This window comes from Carcharodon carcharias, chromosome 6, assembly GCF_017639515.1.
Source record: "Carcharodon carcharias isolate sCarCar2 chromosome 6, sCarCar2.pri, whole genome shotgun sequence".
Classification (NCBI taxonomy): domain Eukaryota; kingdom Metazoa; phylum Chordata; class Chondrichthyes; order Lamniformes; family Lamnidae; genus Carcharodon; species Carcharodon carcharias.
This window is the reverse complement of record NC_054472.1, coordinates 169,371,020-169,397,038: the sequence shown is the minus strand read 5'-3', so window position 1 is coordinate 169,397,038 and position 26,019 is coordinate 169,371,020. Positions and strand designations below refer to the sequence as shown.

The 26,019-nt window shown below is 45.9% G+C and overlaps 1 protein-coding gene across 1 annotated transcript in view; it reads left to right on the top strand.

Moving 5' to 3' along the window:
* Positions 1–26,019, top strand: part of lama1 (laminin, alpha 1) — a 302,752-nt gene that overhangs the window by 96,488 nt on the left and 180,245 nt on the right. The window contains exon 15 of the mRNA XM_041189309.1: positions 1,522–1,633. Coding sequence (XP_041045243.1) covers positions 1,522–1,633 — 112 coding nt within the window. The remainder of the gene's footprint in view (positions 1–1,521; positions 1,634–26,019) is intronic.

Here is a 26,019-nt window from a genome sequence, read left to right as displayed (position 1 = left end):
CTCAGAAGTTCATTCTCAGATGTGACATTCCTTTTGTCCAAATGGAATGCAGTAGAGGTTATCTTATTGGGGGAGGGGTTGTTTAGTATCCATTTCCAGAAACATTGGCCAGGATTTTCCAGTTGTCGGGCGAGCTCGGTGGGAGCGAGCAGGGGTGGTCACGGAGCTGATCGCCGCCCGCAATCAGCTCCGCACCACGATTTCATGTGTGCGGGCCAATTAAGGCCCGCTCTGCGTGGATTGCGAGCAGTAGCGCTGAGTGCCACCTGTGCGGGCAGGGGGAGGAGGGAGAGCCGGGTCCAGAGTGCAGTTCTCACATGCGCGCAAAAGGGCGCTTCAATCTCTGAGGCATGGAGCTACTTCCGGGAGATTGAAGTGCTATTTAAAAAATAACTAAAGACAATAAGAATTTAATGAAACATGTCCCCTCGTGTGACTGTGTCACATGGGATGGGACATGCTTTTATTTTCAAAAGAAAGTTTTTATTTAATTAGCAGTAGCTTTAGGAAATCTCACCCCCGCTCGTGGATGAGTTTTCCTAAAAAACGTAAAGGCCGCTTGGCCTTTTCGCTTGCCTGCCACTTAAATATAAGGTTGGACGGGCAGCGTAAAATTCAACTCAATTACCTTAATAGGCCTTTCAGTTATCGATGGGTACGCAGCCGACTCCGGCACCTGTCTGTCGAAGGAAACATTGCGCGAGTTCATAATGACGCCGGGATGCACGCCCGACGTTGTCATGGCATTATTTTACGTTCCAGTGTGCCAGGCCCGCACCCGCACTCCGAATGTAAAATTCTGCCCATTGTTTCATGCTATTTAGGCCCCTGTTATGTAAATTTGCGTGACTAAATTAGCAGCACATGGGCTCTATGAAGGGAATTAGCAGCCTCCTGACAGTCCATTATGAGGAACAAAGGTGAGCTATCCCGATGCGCAGGTTATTGCTCAACATCTGCCTATAACCCAACATTGTCCATAGCAGGCACAGTATTTTGAAGCAAGGATGATCCTGCTTTAGAATCAGTCCTTTAACGCAGACTGTGTCATTGACTGGTACAGATCGACAAAGGCTTCTCTGGTCTTGGATTTCTCCTGGAATCTGGCCACAGTGGCAGGGCAGCCAAAATGTTGTCGCCATGAAATTCAATGGTTGGCATGTATATTAATGTTTTGCCAGGAAATAAATAGAGCCTGGAAACATCTGATTAAATAACACCTGATGATGTAAGCTATAGTGTTAGATTGGCAGAACTGTTTAGAGTTTAGCTGTTAGGGTTACAAGTATGGGATATTTTTATTTGATTAATCACAATGCAGATTTGATTAACCAATTGGATGTAAGCCAAACTTGAATGAGACAGAATACAAGTCTGTGTGGCACTTACAATAAGCGCTTACAATAAGCTTGTTTACGTAGACATTGGTTATATTTACCCTTAAAAAAACTCCACAATTGATCCACTTCACTTTGATAAGTGTTATAACAGTGGCAATTATGCAAATCTTTGTACTTTCAGGCTGAGTTCTGTCACCTTGGATGTTGCAAATCCCAATGCTATTGACATTCTACCTGCAGTGGATGTTGAACACTGTGAATGCCCACCCGGCTACGCTGGAATTTCCTGTGAGGTAATACAGAAGACTCTTATCATTGGTTATACCTTTATGCCAACATTGTTAGTATTAAAGGATATTAAAGGAAAATTGGCTCTTTTGTTGCAGGCAACTTATGCTTATGTTGTAGCATTTAGGATTCATTGCCTTTCAGTTGTACAGAGCTACTCATGCCCTCCCTTCCCAAGTATAGAGCAGACTATCAGACTGTGAAAATGAGAGACACTAATGTTATGATGTGGCAGGTGGTATTTGCCAGGCTAACCTATTCCACAAGAAAAACTAGGCTGTGCTATCATGACAGTTTTGCAATTCGTATTTATTACGAGAAGGTATATGCACTGAATTTTGAAGAAATGAGTCCACTAACAATGTTAGAGATTTTAAAAAATTAAATTAAAACATTTGTTAACAAAAGAAAAGAATTCAAACACATATATAAGATTACAGTTACTTGATATTATAACAAATCCCAAAATTCTTAAAAACCTGACTCCCAATTACATACTTTATGTAAGGCAACAGTCCAACATAGATTCTAAATTTAAATAAGCAATCCAGCAAGGTTATCACAGCACCCATTCAACAGTGGAATTCCAAAGGCTTTTTCACACAACTTTAGTTACTGGAACACCAGATTTCTGCAACGTGGCTAAAGGCTGTTTCCCCACAACTGTTTTACATGGTGTATCTTCAAAACCTTACAGCCACCCCCACATAGCCTTCCACCAGTCTTTATATATGTTTTTCTCTCTCTTAAATGTGCAAAATCCCATTGTTCTACATGTCTTTGGAAATTTATTTTTTCCATAATATAACAATCTTTCATCTCATCATTATACTCAGCAATTTTTAAAATAAAAGTATTGCTTTGCCTCACTTATCTTGGCTAGTTGTGAACATTACACCATTGATTTGAAAATCAAACAACCCCTTCACTTATCTAAAAATGCAAATTTTATTCACACCCTATCTGTGGAACTCTCATCCAAGCTCATCCATCTCCATTTCAAAAGTCTGCTTTACACGCAACTCTTGATAGCTTCAATCTTGTAGTTAAAGTGTCTCTAGTCTAATTAAATTAGTTGCACAGACAGAACTGTCTATACTCACACCCATAATCCTACAATAATATTATGGAAAATATGATAGTTTCATGACACTAAAGTGATATGAGTTTCTATTGTGAAGAGCTAGGAAGGACACACTCTTGTATATTAACTAAAAATAAACGCATCTTCCATAGTGATTTCTGGGCAACTCTAATTTGATCTGTGTTTTGTCAAAAGAGACTCCCTAACACATGCTGTTCCTAATCTATGTACTTTGGTCATTTTTCCTCTTCAAGTTCTTGTCTGAAAGTTTACCTCCCTTTCTGCTATATAGTGCACAATAATCTCGAGGAAATCTGAAGTGATTTGTTGTTTTTATATTCTTTCATGGGATGCAGGCATCACTGGCAAGACCTGCATTTGTTGCCTATCCCTAATTTCTCCTTGAACTCAGTGGCTTGCTTGGCCATTTGGAGGGCAGTTAAGAGTCAACCGTATTGTTATTGTGTTCTGGAATGCGCTGCCTGAAAGGGTGGTGACATCAGAATCAATTGTAACTTTCAAAAGGGAATCAGATAAATACATAAAAAGAGAAAAAAATTGCAGCAAAGGGTAGGGAAGTGGGACTAATGGGATAGCTCTTTCAAAGAGCCGGCACAGGCACAATGGGACAAATGGCTCTGAAGATGGGTCATACGGGCTCGAAATGTCCACTCTGTTTCTCTCTCCACAGATGCTGTCAGGCCTGCTGAGTTTTTCCAGAATTTTCTGTTTTTGTTTGGGACAAATGGCCTCCTCAGTTCTGCAGCTTTCTATGATTCTCTGATTGACTTTCCTTCAAATGCCAAGTATGGCAACACATTTCTTATCCTAATAACCCTTTGCATGAAAATTCTTCTCACCCCACAGCTTTTTATGCTTCCAATTCCAATCCTGAACTTACCCAACATTTGATACTAATTTGTCATCCGACAACAGTAATCCTTTGCTATTCGTTTCTTCATATCGCTTTTTTAATTTCAAACACCTATGTTAAATTCCCCCAGCCTGTCCTGACCTAATGATTGCTACCCTTATGCTTTAAATCTGGCATTTCATCCCATGTATCGTGCCAATTTATACCTCCCCATCTATGATTCAAATGAGCCCGAATTTGCTGGGAAAAAAATAGCATCTGAATGACCCCCAAAGTTATTAATATGCAAGGCAGTCAGCAACATGTGGCAAGGAAGAGATAGCAATGAATTTTAAATGGCCACAAAGCTGCTGAATGATTGGCACTGCTCAACCATTACCTTCACAAAATGGAATCTCACCTTTAACTGCTCAAGAGTTTCATGAAGTTTGAACTGTAATTGTCTGTTAAATTTGCCACCAAAAGTTAAGTCTAGCAATTAATAATGAAATGATCATTGTTAATGAGTGTCAATTAACCTTTCTGGCCCAGAAAGTGAACGACTGAAACTATCACGCCTAATCCTTTCAACTGGTGAATTGTTGTTGGAGATTTTAAAGATTTCAGATTTGACATTTTAAATTCTTTTTCTTACTGTGTTTTTGTCTCTGTCTTTCCCTCTCTTTATTTCTCTTTCTGTGCCTGATTTAACATTGAGTTCACCCTCCTTCTCAGTCCTTCTTCAGTTTATTTCTCAATCCTTAAATCCCATAAGAAGATACCTGCTGGCCCCGTTGTTCATCAAGTCCCCAGATGCCCTGTTGTCCTCACTGCGCTAATACAGTAGCTCACAGGGGAGAAACTGTTGGAGCTGAAGGCCGCAGGAAAGAGTCTAACTAAGTGGGAATGTCATGAGATGCCCTGCTCCAGCAAACTCTGCCCTAATAGCTTTCAAATATTTGTGTACTGATGTACCTATAACTCTGCTCCATTGCCTCCATGAGAAGGTTACCATTCAGGCAATTTACCATCCAAAAATAGGTCATTCTGACATGCCAAAGGTACATGCAGTCATGCAGCTGTAATGATTTGTACATTAAGTTCACGTCAGTATGTTAATTTGTTTAAGTCGAATTAATGAATAACTGTTAGTTCTTGAGATTATTCTCACCAAGAAAAAGCTGTCAATTTGATTGGAAAAAGACAGCACTAAGTATGAAATGGAGATCCTGTTTTTGTTTCTATACTGACTTTTTCATTAAAGTTACTGTTTGGAGAATTTTCATGCATGGATTAGCTGCTGTACAAATATCAAAATTCTGAGACATTCTGAATAGCAAATTGCCTCATAACATGATGGTCAAGCATTCCTTCATTTCTCAATGTTGCAGGTTTTGCTGAAGTGTCATGATAAAGGATGCAACTTCTGAAGTACACGAACAGCACGGGTTCAATTCCCGTGCAGGCTGAGGTCACCATGAAGGCTCTGACTTCTCAACCTCACCCCTCGCCTGAGGCATGGTGACCCTCAAGTTAAATTCACCCCCCGTTGTCTCTCTCTGATGAGAGAGCAGCCTATGGTCCTCTGGGACTTTGGCAATATTCAATTTCTCACCATATACACCTTTACCTCGCTGAACCTAAAGTGATTTTTAAGGCTCCGCTCCTGTGAGCCTTAGGGTGGAATTGTCCCACGTTTGCGCTAATTGTGGTAATGGGTGGGTAAACTGTTGTTTTACCCATCGACCGCAATGGTGGCTTCTCACGCCATATTGTCCCAAACCTGCTGCATTAATTATGTAAGCCTGGGAAATGTGCTATTTCTATGGCAGGTTCACTTTCATTCGCCCGCCATGCTATCACCTCACTGCTTCATTACGCTGGGTGCCTTATTTAAAGTGCAGCCACATGTACACCTCTCAGTGCTTCCAGCCCTGGACTGCTGCATAACAGACATGGCCCCGAAAGGCAAAAAGACTGCAGCTCCAGGTTCAATGATGCGTCCCTCGAGCGTCTTTTGGATGCCATGGAGGCCCGCCGTGATGTCCTCTACCTCCGCCCCAGCCACAGGATGTGCAGCAACCTCACCAATCCGGCTTGGGAGGAAGTGGCAGCGGTGGTCAATGCCAATGCCCTGCAAAAGAGGACAACCACCTAATGCCACAAGGGGATGAATGATCTCCTCTATTCCGCCAGGATAAGTCACTCTTCCCATCACTCTCAGCTCACACACTCAAAAACCCATCACACATTCACAGGGATCTCACTCACTGCCAGTTCAAGGGACATCACTATTTAGTCTCTCACACACACCTTCATTGTCCTCATCCCGTCCATGGCACCACTCACCACCCAACATGCCAGGCATACTTATCATCTGGCCTGGAATGTGTGGGTGACATGATACTTATACTCTCTCCATCTCTATTCATGCAGGACAAGCTGACGCACAACAAGAGGGAGAGGTCACAGTCTGGTGGAGGAATGCCCAAAATCAAGGTCTTCACAGACTTTGAAAACAGAACCATCCAGTTGGCCAGTGAGGATCTGGACTGTTTCTGTGCTGACAGTGAGGTCGGCAATGCTCTACCAAGTGAGGATCCAACAGTGCAACATCCATCAAACAACCATGCCGTGAGTGATGTGTCCTGTTTCACAGGCCACTGCCATGCACTAATTATCTCTCCTTGCTTTCGCAGGCACATCTGCCAAATACCTGACGGAGTCCATGACCCAGGGCCTCCAATCAAGTCCAAAGGAAATTCCTGAAGAGGAACCTGAAGGCATCTTCCCTGAAGACCCATCACAGCACTCACCCACACCCTCCACCAGCGCAGAGACACACACCTTGCTGGAACCTAGCTTTAGAGTAGCCTCAGAATTGCAATCTGGTGATCCACAGCAGGTGGAGGCAGGGATTTCCCAGGTTTCTGGTACTCGGAGGACTGCTGGAGGCCAGAAATCTGCTGAGTCCAAGTCAAATGACGAGCCTCTGGACTTAGTCATGTCACAGTTGCTGGAGCTGCAAAGGCAAGCTCGGGAACATCAAGAAGGGATGTCCGTTGCACTCCTCAGATTGCAAGACACGCTGGAGGAGTCGGTCCACCTTCAGGCTGAGGTGATAGCGCCATATGCCAATGCACCGAGGTCAGCACTGGTAGGATGACAGCTGCCATGGAGATCTTGTTCCAGGACATCGCTCCTGTGCTGCTCCACAGGCTGAACTCCATCGCCGATGCCATAGTTGGCTTCCAACAGTGTGTACGCGAGAGAGGTGCGGGGCAGCCCGATCATTCCAGCTCCTACTTCTGCTCAAGGAGTCAGCCAGGAGCCATCAGGAGGAGGGAGGAGGATCAGCAGATGTAACCCCTGGGGCCATCCACCCAGGTGACTACTGGGGTGTCCGACCCATCAGAATTCCCTCTTCCTGTGATCTCAGCAGCTCCAGCCCCACAAGCCAAGGAGGGTGCCGCTACCACACAGCAAGACCTTGAAAGCGGGCTATGGCCCTCCAAGTCTCGGCCCTCCAGAGGACACCTTACAAGGTCATTGCAGATGGAGTGTAGCAGTCAGCAGGCTACCTCCACCTCTACTGAATGCCTAGGGAGCACCAAGACATCACAGCAGGGTTAGAGACATAGAAAAATAGAAGCAGGAGTAGGTCATTTGGCCCTTTGAGCCTGCTCCACTATTCAACATGCTCATAGTTGGTCCTCTATCTCAACACAGTACTCCTGTGCTCCCCCATGCCTTTAAGTCGAGAAATCTATCTCCTTCTTAAATATATTCGATGACTTGGCTTCCACAGCCCTCTGTGGTAGAGAATTCCACAGGTTCACCACCCTCTGAGTGAAGAAGTTTATTCTCATCTCTGTCCTAAATGGTCTACCTCGTATTCTGAGACCGTGACCCCTTGTTCTAGACCCCGCAGCCAGAGGAAATATCATTGCTGCATCCAGTCTGCCCATCCCTGTCAGAATTTTATAAGTTTCAATGAGATCCCCTGACATTCTTCTAAACTCCAGTGAATACAAGCCCAGTCGACCCAATCTCTCCTCATACGACAATCCTGCCATCCCAGGAATCAGTCTGGTGAACTTTCGCTGCACTCCCTCTATGGCAAGTATATCCTTTCTTAGGTAAGGAGAACAAAACTGCACACAATACTCCAGGTGTGGTCTCACCAAGGCCCTGCAGTATGATATCCTTGCTCCTGTACTCAAGTCCTCTCACAATGAAGACCAGCATATCATTTGGCTTCCTAACTGCTTGCTGCACCTGCAAACTTGCTTTAAGTGACTGGTGTACAAGGACACCAATGTCCCTTTGTACATCAATATTTCCCAATCTATCACCATTTAAATAACACTCTGCCATTCTGTTTTTCCTACTGAAGTGGATAGCTTCGCATGTTATATTGCATCTGCCATGTATTTGCCCACTCACTCAACCTGTCTAAATCGCCTTGAAGCCTCTTAACACCCTCCTCATTGCTCATATTCCCACCAAGTTTTGTGTTGTCAGCAAACTTGGAAATATTACATTTGGTTCCCTCATCCAAATCATTGATATATATTGTGAATAGCTGGGGCCCAAGCTTTGATCCCTGTGGTGCCTCACTTGTCACTGCCTGCCATTCGGAAAAAGATCCATTTATTTCTACTCTTTCTTTCCTGTCTGCTAACCAATTCTCAATCCATGCCAATATATTACCAATCCCATGTGCTTTAATTTTCATACTAACCTCTTATGTGGGACTTTATCAAAAGCTTTCTGAAAATCCAAATACACCACATCCACTGGTTCTCCCTTATCTATTCTGTTAGTTACGTCCTCAAAAAACTCCAGTAGGTTTGTCAAACATGATTTCCCTTTCAGAAATCCATGTTGACTTTGTCTAATCTCATTATCCTGTTATCACATTCTTAATATTGGACTCTAGCATTTTCCCTACCACTGATGTTAGGCTAACCAGTCTGTAACTACCTGTATTTTCCCTGCCTCCTTTTTTAAATAGTGGGATCACATTTGCCACCCTCCAATTTGCCGAGACTGTTCCAGAATCTATAGAATTTTGGAAGTTGACAACCAACGCATTCACTATTTCCATGGCCACCTCCTTTAGTACCTTGGGATGTAGACTATGAGGCCTTGGGTATTTATCGGCTTTCAGTCCCATTAATTTCTCCATCACTTTTTTTTAATAATCCTAACACCTTCAATTCCTCCTTCTCACTAGACCTTTGGTTCCCTAACATTTCTGTGAAGTTATTTGTGTCTTCCTCCATGAAGACAGAACTAAAATAGTTGTTTAATTGACCTGCTATAACCTTGTTCTCTGTTATAAATTCTCCTGTTTCAGCTGGTAAGGGAGCTACATTTGTCTTCACTAATCCTTTCCTTCTTACATACTAATAGAAGGTTTTACCGTCCTCTTTTATGTTCCCTGCAAGCTTACTGTCATACTCTATTTTTCCCCTCTTAATCAATCTCTTGGTCCTCCTCTGCTGAATTCTAAACTGCTCCCAATCCTCAGGCTTGCTAATTTTTCTAGCAAATTTATATTACTCCCCTTTGGATCTAACACTATCCTTAATTTCTTTTGTAACCATGGTTGGGCCACTTTTCCTGTTGTGTTTTTGTACTAGAATGGAATGTATAACTGTTGCAATGCATATATTTGTTCCTTAAATATTAGCCATTGCCTATCCACTGTCATGCCTTTTAATGAAGTTCCCCAATCTATCTTAGCCATACCTAAGCCACTCATCTGATCTCTAATCCCCAATCTATTTTAACCATATCTAAGCCACTTAATCTTATACCCTTGTAGGTTCCTTTGTTTAGATTTAGGACACTAGTTTAGGATTGGACTACTTCACTTTCCAATCTAATAAGTTCTGTCATGTCATGATCACTGTTCCCTAAAGGACTCTGCACAACAAGATTATTAATTAACCCCTTCTCATCTAGGATAGCTGTTCCCTAGTCAGTCCCTCAATGTACTGGTCTTAAAAAAACAGTTAGAAAAGTTAAGAAGATGTAACTCTTTTGAGTCAACCAATTAAATTAAATCAACAAAATAAGGGATAAAGCAATTACAGCCCTAAGTCAAGTCAGCTGTAAAACCAAGGACTAAGTTTAAAGGAAACTTACAAACATTAAACCAAAATGTGGTTAAAGGGATCGATAAAACAACCCAGTCCCCGCGGTGCCCACCGAGCACAGAAGGCCTCGAGAGTGCCGGCAGACACCGCATGCTCCCTCTCCAGGGACACCTGGCCACGAACGTAGCCGGGGAAGAGGGACAGACAATCAGGTGGGACGACCCCATCGATCGCCCGCTGCCTGGGCTTGTTAATGGCCAACTTGGCCAGGCCCAGGAGCAGATTCACAAGGAGGTGGTCCTCCTTCCTGGCCCCCCTCTGCACCAGGTGTCCGTAGATCAGGAGTGTGGGGCTGAAGTGCAGACAAAACATTAATAAAAGGTTTTTCAAGTAACTGAAAAGGGAGTGCAGCCTATCACACCCTATATAAACCTGGTCCACGGACTCCACAAGACCACAAAAAGGGCAGGTGTCCTGGGAGTCCGTGAACTTAGTTGCACAGCCTAGGCATGGGTATTAATCGCTTGTACATAATGTTCACTATTGTGAATACACTCTCAAGAATGTCTCCCTGCCGGGAGACTAGCCATGGCCTCTGTGGGTAGCCCTTGTCCCCCGAGGAGCCATCCCTTAAGCTTCTGTGGACCCTGGAAAACTGCAAGGATGTAGTTGTGCACACTTCCTGGAAACCGTGTGCAGACCTGCAGAATGCCTTCCTGGTGGTCACACACCAGCTGCACATTCAGCAAATGGAACCCCTTTACGGTTAATGTAGTTCACCGTGTGTTGCGACGGAGATCTGAGCACCACTTGAGCCCGGTGGATCGCACACTGCACTTGTGGGAAATGCATGATCTGGGCTAATCCAATCGCTCTTGCATCCTGGCTGTCCTGGTCCTGGACAAAATGCACAAAGCTGTGTGCCCGCGCAAAGATGGCATCTGTGACCTCATGGATGCATTTGTGGGCGGAGGCTTGTGATAGACGACAGTTGTCACCTGTGGAGCCCTGAAAGGAACCACTGGTGTAAAAATTGAGCACTGTGGTCATTTTCATGGCCGTTGGCAGTGGATGCCCTCCATGTCCCTGTGGCACCAAATCCTGCCTCCTGCAGCAGGTGGCCGATCAGTTCCCTAGACAAGTGCAGCCTTCAGCGACTCTGGTTCTTAGTCATCTGCAGGGTGACGTCTATAGATCCTGGGTCCAGTTTGGCACCGACCAACAGCAACTTGCTGTGGCTCTTCAGCGGCATATTCGGGAGCCCCAACCACCCCTTCTTCCTGAGGGCGCAGCCAGGCACTTCCGTTGCTCTCTTCCCTGTTGTCTGCACTCACTGTATGCCATGAGGTGTACAACTAGTTCACCAGGCTCCATGCTCCTGATGTACTCCTCCTGCAGGATGAAAGAGAGACGCATGGGTTTGCTTGGATGTACTAAGAACCTCTCTTGATTAAGTCTGAAGGCCCTTTAATGCATCCAGGAGAGTGCTGGTCACCACTTGGATTGCCAGAGTTTAGTGTGCTGCATGGCTGCCTGAATCCCCACTCCACCTGACCGATTGGCGGCAACTTTGCCCATTGGACTGCATGCTGTGCTCTCAGCTCAGGCGCAGGTATTATCCTAACCCTCACTGCAAGGCTGCACTGTTAGCTTGAACCATGGGGGAGACTGGCCCAAACTGGGATGATGACATTACAAGGGGCTGTGAGCGCCTCCAGCTGTGACTGCTCCATGGCCAACTTTAGCGAGGACGTTGTACAACGTGTGCAGTCGTCCAGATGTTCTGCAGTCCACAAAAACGCTCATTAGTTTGCAGTCTGTGCCCAAGGGGTGAAAAGCTCTGGAGCTACTTGGTGGCACTTTGATGCCTCTGTGTTGCTTGAGTGGCAGATAAGCTGGAAACCCGACTCCACGCATGTCAATGTGGCTGCATCTGAACTGTCTCAGCTGCAGAGGAATGGTCACATTATACAAGGTTTCCCTAATGCGTGGCAGCTGCCCCCCCATCACTCCACATGTGCGTTTGCACTACCTTCAACCACAGGGCAGCCCTTGCCCCACCCCCAAGTTGCCTCAACCACAGCCCCCCCCCACCCCTGGCGCCCGGCGCCTCAATCTTGAAGTCCAACAGGCAAAACAGGCAACCCAGGCAAGCGCTGCGCAATGAAAGGAAACATATGAAACATCAACATGCAAACAAGGAGCAGGAGTAGGCCATTCAGCCCCTCGAGCCTGCTCCGCCATTTAATAAGATCATGGCTGATCTGATAGTAGCCACAAATCTGCATCCCACCTACCCCTGATAACCTATCACTCCCTTGCTTACCAAGAATCTATTCACCTCGGCCTTAAAACTATTCAAAGACTCGGCTTCCACCACCTTTTCAGGAAGTGAGTTCCAAATACTCACAACCCTCTGAGTGAAAAAAAATTTCACCTCATCTCGGTTTTAAACGGGTGACCCCTTATTTTTAAACAATGACCCCATGTTCTATGTTTTTCCACAAGAGGAAATATTCTCTCCACATCCATCCTGTCAAGACCCCTCAGGATCTTATGTGTTTCAATCAACTCGCCTCTTACTCTTCTAAACTCCAGTGGATACAAGCCTAGTCTGTCCAACCTTTCCTCATAAGACAGCCCATTCCAGATATTAGTCTGGTAAACCTTTTCTGAACTGCTTCTAATGCATTTACATCTTTCCTTAAATAAGGTGACCAATACTGTACACAATACTCCACTAATGCCCTGTACAATTGAAGCATAACCTCCCTACTTTTGTGTTCAATTCCCCTCACAATAAATGATAACATTCTATTAGCTTTCCTAATTACTTGCTGTACCTGCATACTAGCCTTTTGTGGTTCATGCACTAGGACACTCAGATCCCTCTGCACCTCAGAGCTCTGCAATCTCTCACCATTTAGATAATATGTTTCTCTTTTATTGTTCCTGCAAAAACTGACAATTTCACATTTTCCCACATTTGCCTGATCTTTGCCCACTCACTAAACCTATCTATATCTTTTTGTAGCCTCCTTATGTCCTCTTCACAACTTACTTTCCTACCTATCTTTGTGTCAGCAGCAAATTTGGCAACTATCCCATTGATCCCTTCATCCAAGTCATTTATATAAATTGTAAACAGTTGAGGTCCCAGCACTGATCCTTGTGGCACACCACTCATTACATCTTGCCAATCTGAAAAAGACCCAGTTATGCCAACTCTCAGCTTCCTGTTAGCTAACCAATCTTCTATCCATGCCCCCTATGTTACCCCCTATACCATGAGCTTTTATTTTCTGCAATAACCTTTGATGTGGCACTTTATCAAATTTCTTCTGGAAATCTAAGTACAGCACATCCACCGGTTCCCCTTTATCCACAGCACATGTTACTTCCTCAAAGAACTCTAAATAGTTGGTTCAACATAATTTCCCTTTCACATACCATGTTGACTCTTGTTTGATGACCTCGAGCTTATCCAAGTGCCCTGTTACAATATCTTTAACAGTAGCTCCTAACATTTTCCCATGGCAGATGTTAAGCTAACTGGCCTGTAGCTTCCCACTTTCTGTCTTCCTCCCTTTTTGAATAATGCAGCTAAATTTGCTATCTTCCAATCTAATGGGACCTTCCCCAAATCTAGGGAGCTTTGGAAAATTAAAACCAATGCATCAACTATCTTACTACACACCTCTTTTAAGACCTTAGGATGAAGTCCATCAGGACCCAAGCTCTTGTAAGTCCACAGCTCCAACAATTTACTCGGTAGCATTTCTCTGGTGACTGTAATTTTCCTGACTTCATTCCCTACTTCCATTTCCTGGTTAAAGCTCTTTCTGCAATGTTACTTGTATCCTCTATAATGAAAACTAATGCAAAATACCTGTTCAATTCATCTGCCATCTTTGTTTTCCAGTATCAATTCTCCAGACTCACTTTCTATTAGACTTTATTAACTCTTTTCTTTTTTAAATGTTCAAGAAAACCCTTACTGTTTTTATATTTCTGGCTAGCTTTCTCTCATGCTCTAATTTTCCCCTCCTTATTAGTCTTTTAATCCTTCTTTGCTGTTCTTATATTCTGTCCAATTTTCTGACATGCACAATTATATCCTTGTTCTTTACGTTTGCTACTATCTTTAATCTTTCTAGTTAACCACTGATGCTGTGCAGTCCCTTGGACTTTTTCTCACTTGTTGGAATGTATCTATTCTGTGCATTCTGAAATATCCCTTTAAATATTAGCCATTGCATCTCTATTGACCTAACCCTTAATCTAATTTGCCAAATCACTTTGGCCAGCTCAGCTTTCATGCCCTCACAATTGCCCATATTTAATTTTAAAACTTCGTCTCCGACCCACTCCTCCCCCTCAAACTGTCAAATTCAAGCATATTATGGTCGCTGCTACCTAGGGGTGCCTTCAATATGAGGTCATTAATTAATCCCGTCTCATTGCACAATCCAAATCTAGTATAGCCTGCTCTCTGGTTGGCTCCAGAACATTCTGTTCTAAGAAAATAACCGGTAAACATTCAGAGTACTCCTCATCTGGGCTATCTTTGCCCATCTGACTTTTCCAGTCAATATATAAATTAAAATCTCCCATGATTATTGGCATGCCTTCATGACAAACTCCAGTTATTTTTTCCTTTATACTGAACCCTACCATGTGGTTACTCTTAGGGGGCCTGTACATAACTCCCACAAGTGACTTCTTGCCTTTATCTTTTCCCAGCTGTACCCAAACCGTTTCCACGTCCAGGTTTCCTGATCTTAGATCATCCCTCTTTATTGTGCTAATAACATCATTAACTAACCCAGCCACCCCTCCACCTTTACCTTACTTACTGTCCTTCCTAAGTATCCTGTACTCTTCAATATTCAGGCCCCAATCCATGTTCTCCTGCAGCCATGTCTCCGTAATGGCTATCAAATCATAATTATTTATTTCTATGTGTGCTCTCAGTTCATCTGTTTTGTTTTGAATGCTACGTACATTCAGATAAAGAGCTTTTAGTTTTATCCTTTTATTTTTAAAACATCTAGTTTCATCTGTTGATTTACTGTTCAATTTGTACTGTCTCTTCCTGTCACAGTCTGTTTTTCATTTCCTGTAATAAAACCTTTTTCTTTTGTCTTGTCTCTGCTCTTTGATTTACCACATCTTCCCACATTTGATCCCTTGCCCCTACTATTTAGTTTAAAACCCCCTGTACTTTCCTAATTATGGACTTGCAAAAACACCGGTCCCTGCATGGTTCAGGTGTAGACCGTCTCCACGATACAGATCCCACTTTCCCCAGGACCCACTTCTCCCACACCAGTCTTTGAGCCACACATTCCTCTCCCTAATCTGATTTGTCTTATGCCAATTTGCACATGGCTCAGCTAATAATCCAGAGGTTATGACCTTTGAGGTTCTGCTTCTTAGTTAGGTGCCTAGGTCTTCATGCTGACTGCGCAGAACCTCCTTTTTTGCCCTGCCTATGACGTTGGTACCTACATGAACCATGATGACTGGGTCCTCCTTCTCCCACTGCAGGTTCCAGCCCCGAGCAGGTGTATCGCACCCTGGCACCAGACAGGCAACACAGCCAACTGGACTCACGCTCTTTGCTGCAGAGAACGGTGTCAATCACTCTGACTATACTATCCCCTACTACCGCTACATTCCTTTTTGTTCCCCCACCCAACTTGAATGGCTTCCTGTATCATGGTGCCATGGCCACTTAGCTTATCCACCCTGCAGCCCCCGCTCTCATCCAATCAAACTCACAAAACCTCAAACCTGCTGGACAATTGTAGAGGCTGAGGCTCCTGCCCTTGAGTCCCCTTACCTGCCTCACTTGCAGTCACACTCCCTGACCACTGGCCAAATCAGAAGACCCTGCCCTAAGAGGTATGACTGCCTCCTGGTACGAAGAATCCAGGTAACTTTCCCCCACCCTGATGCATCACAGTGTTTGTAGTTCAGCCTCCAGCTCATAAATTAGAGCTGAAGCTGCTCAAATTTCAAACAATTACTGCAGATGTGTTTGCCCTGGATCAAACTAGCATCCAGGAGCGCCCACATGCTGCAGCTGTGACACATCACCTGTCCTGACATCTTTAATGTGTTCTAATTAACTATTTAATTATTTTATTCAATTATATATTTTACTTCTGTGTTTATATATTTTATTAACCTTACCACCAGTTACAAGATTATTTTGAACCTTAGGAATAGAATAAACCTTAGTCACTTGCCAGATACTCACCAAATAACTAGCTGCTTCTTCTGCAGCAGAGTACGACTACTTCCTGAAGGCTGAGAAAGTTAGAAAGCAGAAAGCAAAAGGGCACCTCTTTCCCTTCCTTCCCTAACTCCGTTAATTACCCAACTCCCGGCGCTCTTTCTAAATCACACTTGCAGTAAACCTTACCTAAAGCTCCTTTTTACCCCATGCACCGAATTCCCACTTTGAACCAAATTTCCAAATATACTCACTCGGTGTCTGGCTCACATAGGCCAAAGTCTCCCCCTCTGTTCCTGTGCGCCTTTTACTGATACTGTGCACTCACCTCTATGTTCCCCTCAAAGTGCAGCCTGCCAAGTCCACGCGTGTTCTCTGCTGTTGATCCCATGTGGGGGCAATGATTCAGGCAGGCTGGCCTTATAGTGGTACGCAGATGTATTACAATGAGCTTCCGGATGGCGGGAAACGCGGCCCACCATCAACGGGCTGAGCGGATGATCGCAAGCTGGTTTCACTATGTTGTGAAACCAATTTCCGGCCGCCTCGCCATATTGTCCGCTCACGCCGCCGAGCACACCCAACACCAGTGGGCACAGAAAATTCTGCCCTTAGACCAGAACGTGGGTTGCAGAATCTTTTCCGTTGTAAGACCCTCTTTCACAGTAAGACCCTCTTCCTGGTTTGAAAGTGCTAACCTCTGAGTATCAATGAGACATAACAACTTGGATATTGATCCACTGAACGTGATACACCTTTATTTAACCACTTAACAATAGTACATCCTCACAATAAAGCCAGATGCTTAGTTTCCCTGCAAGCCGGAGTCCGTCTCAGTGGTCAGTCTGCTGATGAGCCCTCTGTGCTTTGTCTTCAGAGCAACTGACCAAACCGTTCTAAACGCTGCAGCAAAGATGTCCCCATGGGTTCTTTCTTTATGCCTCTTTTTACTATGGCCCTGTGCCATATAAGGTAAAGCCTGCTTTAACACATTTAGTTGGTTTGCACTGCCTTATCCATGCTTTCTCCAGATGTTTTCTGTTGAGGCCCCCTTTGAAGGCCACGCTTGAGGTACAATTGCCAGCTTGACTCTGCTTTGTTATCTCTAACACTGTTATCAACTTCCAAAGCTGGGAGAGGGAGGCATGTTTATTACCCCTTAATGAAGCACAGTCTGCCTTCCCTGGTAGGAGCAACCTTGTAGTTTAATTCATTTTGCAGAACTTGCTAGTTCTAGCATGGCTTTGTCTTGACTAAATTAACCACCCTGCTTTGCGTCTTCAAGCCCACAGTGCAGCTCTTTAGATATCTTTGGTCTGGGTTAGCCTTTCCCCTTGATGTTCCTTGTTACACTATGAGACAGATGTTGCTACACCACAACTGGTCTACATTTATTAATATAAAAGAAATAAAGCAACAGTTACATGGTTAAAAAGTGTACATTTAAAAATGTAAATAATGTGTTGGCTTACAGCATTCACCCTTTAAGTGTATAATTGCGACTTCTAAGAACATTACTACACTTACATGAGCATTGCTTGCTTATTGTTTTTTAGCCAATTGTTTCAGCTTTCTATGTCTACGCGGGTGACATAAATCATACAATAGATGTGTATGACTAATAAAACAACTATATAACTAAAACATGAAAAATAATTCGTATCCAAGAATGGACTTCAATATTACTCCCCCAGCCACATAACCTATCCCACCAAGACCATTGCTTAGTGGTGTAAATTTCTTGTAGAATCTCATGATTTACTTGCTTAAGTGATAGTATATTTTCTGAGATTTATAAATACCTTCCCATAGTTCAACTAGATGTCCTGGTAGTGAGGAGATACCATAAGCTAAATTTTCCACATACTCCCACAGCTCCCCTTTATTTGTGTCTCCAGCTTTAATTTCAATGCAGTTATGACTGTAAATATTCTCTTTCCTCAGCCTCACGGGTCACTCAGGAGTGAAACAAAAAGTAGGTAGGATTATTGGGTATTTCAAATTCGACCCTTACTGATAACATCTCCCTCCACTACATAGACTACCTGAGTAGGCTTAAAGATTGCCTTCACTATCTCCATGGTACAGTTTAACTTTCAGGATGTTAAACCCACAGGTCAGCTGACCATGCCTTTCCCTCCTGTCGGGATACACCAATTCATCCCTTCGAGTGTGACAAGCCCCCAAGATGGGTTCCCATTATATAATCACCCAGATTCACTGCATAGGTCATTCCTTTCTAAAACTCTGATATTCTCAACCTCACATATCAGTAGTTTCACCCCTTACGATGTTAGTGGAAGGTAAAGCAGCAATTCCATCAACTTCCATTTTTCCTTTTCACAATCTATCTGTACAGGATATACGTGTACCAAACCCCTGAGCAGACACACGATGATGTTTTCATGTTTAGTCAATGTTTCCGACCGGTCATTAGTAACCCATGAGGGCACTTCCCCTTTGTGAAATTTGTTTCATGTTGTCACTGGCTTGCTCTACCAACCAGGAGCCATGCAGAACACACACCTCGTTCCTGGGAGCCTCTCTGGAGATATTCCTGTCGCCCCGGATGAGTTTATTAATAGCCCTGACGTGATTCTCCAATTGTTCCACCACCCTCTTCAGGTGGATGGTTATAATTTGGTCCCCTGTTTGCTCAGAGTCCTGATTGGTATTCTCTTCAGTTACAATGTTCTTCATTTTCCTCTTTTGGTTTTGTATCTCTACCTCCAGAGAGGCCAGATCCAAACAATTCACAATACCCCCATGTTAAATATTGTGGCAGCATCATTGACTAAATATATTTTTTTCCTGATTTTGATCCCATTCCCTGCAGATTTATAGTACTGTCACCAACCTGCTATCGCTGTCTCCAGGCCAATGGCTTGTCCAAAACTTGTTCTAACATTTGTTTGTACAGACTCCTTGCCGTTTTACCACACCAATCTGGTAATCCTATCCCTGTTAAATTCAACATCACCACTACCACCTCATGGAGTACGTCTTGATACAATATTTTCCCAATAGGCATTAACGCTAGACCATTCTTTGGACCTAGTTTATGCTCTGGAGACTCCATTGCCTGACTTTCATTGCAGCTCGAAGATGGCTGGGGGCTGATGATTTGGGTAGCTCTTCGGGCAATACCAACCTTATTCCCGGCAATGACCCCCAAATGCACTACCCTTGGACAGGAGCACACGTGTACACCACCTGCTCTCCCTTTATTTGGGTCCAGTAAGCAGTGACAGCCTTAGTATCAATGTAGTGCACCCAGTCAGATATTCCTCAGTTTTCCCTTATCACATCCCCACTCTAAAGTCACTAACCTTGGCTTGGACCGAGACATATAATATTGGACAGTGCCCAAGCCTCACCGCCACCACCGTTAAGTTTTGGGTTGCCCTTAATTTACTTTGCCCTGGAATCAGACAGTTCAAGTCTGACCTAGTGGAGTGATGAATTTTAACTTCTTCCTGATTTGTAGCCTTGGGGTAGCCTCCTGTCCGTGTCACTGCATGTTCCCCCTGCTGCTGGGGTTTCCCTAAGTCCTCCTTCCCCTTACTTAGTGTGTCGTGAGCATCTTCATCTAAAGGACCTTCCCTTCACCATTTAGCAAACTTTAACCATAACGGGCCTGTTCTCCAATGTGACCTGGTGTCAGAACATTGTTTCCCTTTACCCATTCCTGCTCCTTTGGAAATGTATATTGCCACTGTGGCTTGGACATCGGATTGCTGTCAACCTGGACCACTGTATTGGCCATATGCCCGCTATCGTGCCTATGGGTGAACATATCGTGGTGCTCCCTCAATACCTGTTGATACTCTTGTATCACTTGTGCCCATAGGGGCTCAAAATCATTCAAGCTTATGGAGCCAATGGGTCATGCCTTCCTCTGCTGAGGTGGGATGCTAACTACTCATTCCCCTCCATCCACTCCTCCCCCTGGGCCATGTTTGCAGCAGCACAATGTGCTGTCATCCAGTTAGCTCCTAAAACCCCCTTCTTCACTTCATCAATATACATTTCCATTTTGTTTTCAGAGGCCCGACCCTGATTCCCAATGGTTTAGATACTGCCCCAGATGCTGAATCACCTGCAAATCTCTTTAATTCAAATGGGGTTCCACAACATCACAGGGACGATTGAGATGCTGAGCAATACACTGCAGTACAACACACTCCCGTGTCAACTAGATATTTCCCAGTTTGCCCCTCCACCTCAATGTTCACCCAGGGTTGCCCCCATTCACTGTACCCGAACAGACACATGTAATCGGGCTGGGTACAGCTCTGTCAGCACCAGTCCCCTTTGGTGCCTCCTATAAGCACTCGGGCTGTGTGGCATTTCATTTGCGAGGTTTCAATCTCCTTTCCTCATTTTGTCAGATCTTCTACCTGCTTCTGATAGTCAGGGACAGGGAGTCAAAACGGTTTTGTGAAAGGGAAATCATGTTTAACCAATTTATTGGAGCTCTTTGAAGGAGTGACATGCTTTGTGGATAAAAGGGAGCCTGTAGACGTGCTGTACATGGATTTCCAGAAGGCCTTTTATAAGGTGCCACGTTAAAGGTTATTGATGGCATAGGGGGTAACATATTAGCCTGGATAGAAAATTGTCTGGCTGGCAGAAAACAGAGTGTGCATAAATGGGTCTTTGTCTGATTGGCTGGATGTGATGAGTGTATTCCCACAGGGGTCTGTGCTAGGTCCTCAATTTTTTACAATTTAAATCAATGACTTAGATGAGGGGAGTGAAGGCATGGTAGCTAAATTTGCAGATGACACGAAGATAGGTAGGAAAGTATGTTGTGAAGAGGACATGAGGTTGTAGACCGTTATCGATAGGTTGAGTGAGTGGGCAAAAATCTGGCAGATGGGGTATAATGTAGCAACATGTGAACATAAGGATTAGAAGCAGGAGTAGGCCATTCGGCCCCTCGAGCCTGCTCCGTCATTCAGTAAGGTCACGGCTGATTCAGTTGTGGCCTTAACTTTCCCGTCTGCCCCCATAACCCTGCATGATCAAAAATTTGTCAAACTCTGCCTTTAATATATTCAGTGACCCAGCCTCCCCGCTCTCCCTTCCCAGCCCTGCACCCGCTCTCCCTTCCCAGCCCTGCACCCGCTCTCCCTTCCCAGCCCTGCACCCGCTCTCCCTTCCCAGCCCTGCACCCGCTCTCCCTTCCCAGCCCTGCACCCGCTCTCTCCCCCCAGCCCTGCACCCGCTCTCCCTCCCCGGCCCTGCACCTGCTCTCCCTCCCCTGCACCCACTCTCCCTCCCCGGCCCTGCACCCGCTCTCCCTCCCCAGCCCTGCACCCGCTCTCCCTCCCCAGCACCGCTCTCCCTCCCCAGCGCTGCACCCTCTCTCCCTTCCTGGCCCTGCACCTGCTCTCCCTCCCCTGCACCCGCTCTCCCTCCCCAGCACCCGCTCTCCCTTCCCAGCCCTGCACCCGCTCTCCCTTCCCAGCGCTGCACCCGCTCTCCCTTCCCAGCCCTGCACCCGCTCTCCCTTCCCAGCCCTGCACCCGCTCTCCTTTCCCAGCCCTGCACCCACTCTCCCTTCCCAGCCCTGCACCCGCTCTCCCTTCCCAGCCCTGCACCCGCTCTCACTTCCCAGCCCTGCACCCGCTCTCTCCCCCCAGCCCTGCACCCGCTCTCCCTTCCCAGCCCTGCACCCGCTCTCCCTTCCCAGCCCTGCACCCGCTCTCCCTTCCCAGCCCTGCACCCGCTCTCCCTTCCCAGCCCTGCACCCGCTCTCCCTTCCCAGCCCTGCACCCGCTCTCCCTTCCCAGCCCTGCACCCGCTCTCCCTTCCCAGCCCTGCACCCGCTCTCTCCCCCCAGCCCTGCACCCGCTCTCCCTCCCCAGCCCTGCACCCGCTCTCCCTCCCTGGCCCTGCACCTGCTCTCCCTCCCCAGCCCTGCACCCGTTCTCCCTCCCCAGCACCGCTCTCCCTCCCCAGCACCGCTCTCCCTCCCCAGCGCTGCACCCGCTCTCCCTCCCCAGCCCTGCACCCGCTCTCCCTTCCCAGCCCTGCACCCGCTCTCTCCCCCCAGCCCTGCACCCGCTCTCCCTCCCCGGCCCTGCACCCGCTCTCCCTCCCCGGCCCTGCACCCGCTCTCCCTCCCCGGCCCTGCACCTGCTCTCTCCCTTCCCAGCCCTGCACCCGCTCTCCCTTCCCAGCCCTGCACCCGCTCTCCCTTCCCAGCCCTGCACCCGCTCTCCCTTCCCAGCCCTGCACCCGCTCTCCCTTCCCAGCCCTGCACCCGCTCTCCCTTCCCAGCCCTGCACCCGCTCTCTCCCCCCAGCCCTGCACACGCTCTCCCTCCCCGGCCCTGCACCTGCTCTCCCTCCCCAGCCCTGCACCCGCTCTCCCTCCCCGGCCCTGCACCTGCTCTCCCTCCCCAGCCCTGCACCCGCTCTCCCTCCCCAGCACCGCTCTCCCTCCCCAGCACCGCTCTCCCTCCCCAGCACCGCTCTCCCTCCCCAGCGCTGCACCCTCTCTCCCTTCCTGGCCCTGCTGTCCTACCCCAAACTTGCTCTCCCGGTCCAGTCTCCCTTTCTCCCTCCCCAGCCCTACTCCCCTTCTCTCAAAGTGAAGTCATTCACTTTGGCAGGAAAAAAAAAAAAGCAGAGTATTACTTAAATGGAGAACAGCTGCATAGTTCTGAGATGCAGAGGGGTCTAGGTATTTTGGTGCATGAATCACAAAAAGTTAGTATGCAGATACAGCAAGAAATTAAGAAGGCTAATGGGTTGCTATCCTTTGTTACGAGAGGAATTGAATATACAAGTAAGGACATTATGCTTCAGTTATACAGGGCATTGGTGAGACCACATCTTGAATATTGTGTGCAGTTTTGGTCTTATTTAAGGTAGGATTTAAATTCATTGAGGCGGTTCAGAGGAGGTTTACTAGATTGATACCTGGAATGAATGGGTTGCCTTATGAGGAATTGTTAGACAGACTGGGCTTGGTTCCACTGAGAGGTGACTTTTTTGAAATATATAAGATCCTGAACGGCCTTGACAAGGTGGGCGTCAAAAGGATGTTTCCTCTTGTGAGTGAGTCCAGAACTAGGGGGCACTGTTTTAAAATTAGGGGTCGCCCTTTTAGGACAGAGATGAGGAGAAATTTTTTCTCCCAGAGGGTTGTGTGACTTTGGAACTCTTTGCCTCAGAAGGTGGTGGAGGTGGGGTCGTTGAATATTTTTAAGGCAGAGTTAGATAGATTCTTGTTAGGCAAGGGAATCAAAGTCTATCAGGGGTAGATGGGATTGTGGAATTCAAAACACAAACAGATCAGCCATGATCTTATTGAATGTCAGAACAGGCTCAAGGGGCTGAATGGCCTACTTCTGCTCCTATTTCCTATGTTTGTAGGACCTGGTGGTATCTGTCCCTTCCCCTGAGAGGCTTTCTGCAGTCTTGCTTAAAATGGCCCTTTCCTCCACAATTATTACTCCACAGTTCTTAGCCCTTTGGTCCCTCCTTCATGTTGCCATTTCTTAGGAGCTGTTCCCTTTACGTCGCACACCTCTTTTGGCTAATGGTCCCACCCAAAGCCTTTTCTGCCAGACTTCTCTCAAATTGGATGTCATCTTTCTCATGACTCCTGCCTCCATATTGTCTGCTGTCGCTGGGTCAAATCCTCAAAGGCTGATTGTAAATATGGTAACAAGTGGGCTGTTAGTGTCCACATCCATTGGTTAAGGCTGCCCCCCAAGAGGTCAGCTTGGACCCAGTCCAGACCTCCGTGAGCTCTGTTATATACTGACCACAGTGTCTCAGCATAAACATTTCAGCTTTCCATGGGTCACTGTCTCACTGTCTCCAGCAATTTAAAAGGATCCCCTCTTCCTAAGCCCATAGCTGTTATAACTTTCCCTTTCAATGCATCCAAGGCCATCTGTCCCAACTTTCCTTCATTTTGAAGTGCTGCATTAGGTGTTAGATCCTAAGGTAAGAAGCAACAGTTTGTTTTTCTCTCCCTCATTGAGATTGTATAGCCCCACTATCTGAACTATCTGTAGGAAGTATCCATAAGGATCTTTACCTGACTCTAACTTTGACATGTCCGCTGCCATTTTTCACAGGACATCTGTACATGGGACTACAAACTCACAGTACAGCACCCTTAGACCCTGTTGACCAACTGGTGGATGTTGGTATCTCTGTTGTCTCATAGGGACTGTAGACAGCAGGGGGCCTCCTGGCTGACCGTTGTCCTGCCCGTCTGCTATTGGTGGGTCATCCTCATCGGTACCGGGATCTGCCTGCTTCTCCATTTCTGTAATTGTTGTCTTTTGATTACCCATCTCACACATCTGCAACTGCTCTCTCAACCTCTCTATCTTGCGCAGACACTCAGTGCGATCTGCTTTAATAGCTTTCCCTTCTAGACACTGCTGGTGCATAGGAGGGTGGGTGACTTTCAGGTCCTCAGCCTCTCGTTCTGCTGTCTGCCCTGCGGCCCTGCTCTACTGCTTGTGCAGCCCATTCATCACACTGATGCTGATTGTTGACACACTGTCTTTCCAGATACTGAGTCTTTCTTAACCATTGTTTCCTTTCCAGCTCAAATCTTTCACTGTCCTTTGCCTCATCTCTCTCTCTTGTTGTCTAGCTGTTTCATTAACCCATTAATAACCACATCCCACTCACTGAGCTTCATATCTCTCTTCTCCAGCTCCTGCTTGAGTTTTGTTTTCTTGGCCTCGTCTTTCCTGTACTGTCGTTAAGATCCTAACGTAAAAAGCAAGAGTTTGTTTTTCTCTCCCTCATTGAGGTCATGTAGCCCCACTATCTGAACTATCTGTAGGAAGTATCCATAAGGATCTTTACCTGACTCTAGCTTTGACATGTCCCCTGCCATTTTTCACAGGACCTCTGTATATGAGACTACAAACTCACAGTACAGCACCCCCAGACCCTGTTGACCAACCGGTGGATGTTGATATCTCTGCTGTCTTATAGGGACTGTGGACGGCAGGTGGTCTCCTGGCTGACCATTGTCATCAGCCAAACTGTTTTCGTCAAGGTCTGCTTACAAGAGAACCCTTGTGTCCACTGTTCTGCCTCATCTACTGGACTATTGCTCTCCAGGATAATTCAAAACCACCTCTGTTTGAGAGGTAACTTCACTGCCGCGTACTTCATGACCAGCCCATCCATAACACCTCTGGCCATTGCTTTACCTTCAAGTGCCTGGCCAGCCAGTTGTAAGACCCACTTCCTGGTCTGAAACTTCTTGCTTCTATTCTGGTGCACAACAACTTGGGTCTTGTTCCACTAGATGTAGTACGTCTTTATTAAACCATTAAACAATAGTACAATAGTAACAATAGTACATACTCATGATAATACCGGGTGCTTAGTTTCACCATGAGCCAGAGTCGGTCTTAGTGGTCAATCTGCCAACGAGTCCTCCATGCGTGACTTCGGAGCGACTGATCAAATAACTCTAACCACTGCAGCAACAATGTTCCTGTGGGCTCTTTCTTTATACCTTTTTTTTTGCTATGGCTCTGTACCATAAAAGGTAAAGCCTGCTTTTAATCCATTTAATTGGTTTTCAATAATATCACTGTCCTTCTCCAAGCTTTCCTCCGATCTCTCTTGTTAAGGCCCCCTTTGAAGGCCACACTTGAAGTACCATAGCCAGCTTGGCTCTGCTTCGTTATCTCTAACACTGTTATCAATCTCCACGGCTGGGAGAAGGAGGCATGTTTATTACCCCTTAAAGAGGCTGTTTATCTTCCCTGGTACGAGCAGCCCTGCAGTTTAATTCATTTTGCAGAACTTGCTAATCCTAGCAAGGTTTTGTCTTGGCTAAATTAACCCATCCTGCTTTGCATCTTCAAGCCTACAGTACAGTTCAATACAGTTCTTTAGATATCTTTGGTCTGGGCTCACCTCTCGTCTTGATGTTCCATGTTACCACCAGGAGACCAAACTCTGCACACAGGGTTACACCACAACCAGTCTCCATTTATTAATATAAAATAAACAGCTACAAGGTGATTGTGCATTAAAAAGGTAAATAATACTTTGACTTACACACCCCATAATCGTGTCTAATGAGGCACAGTTCCAGGGCTA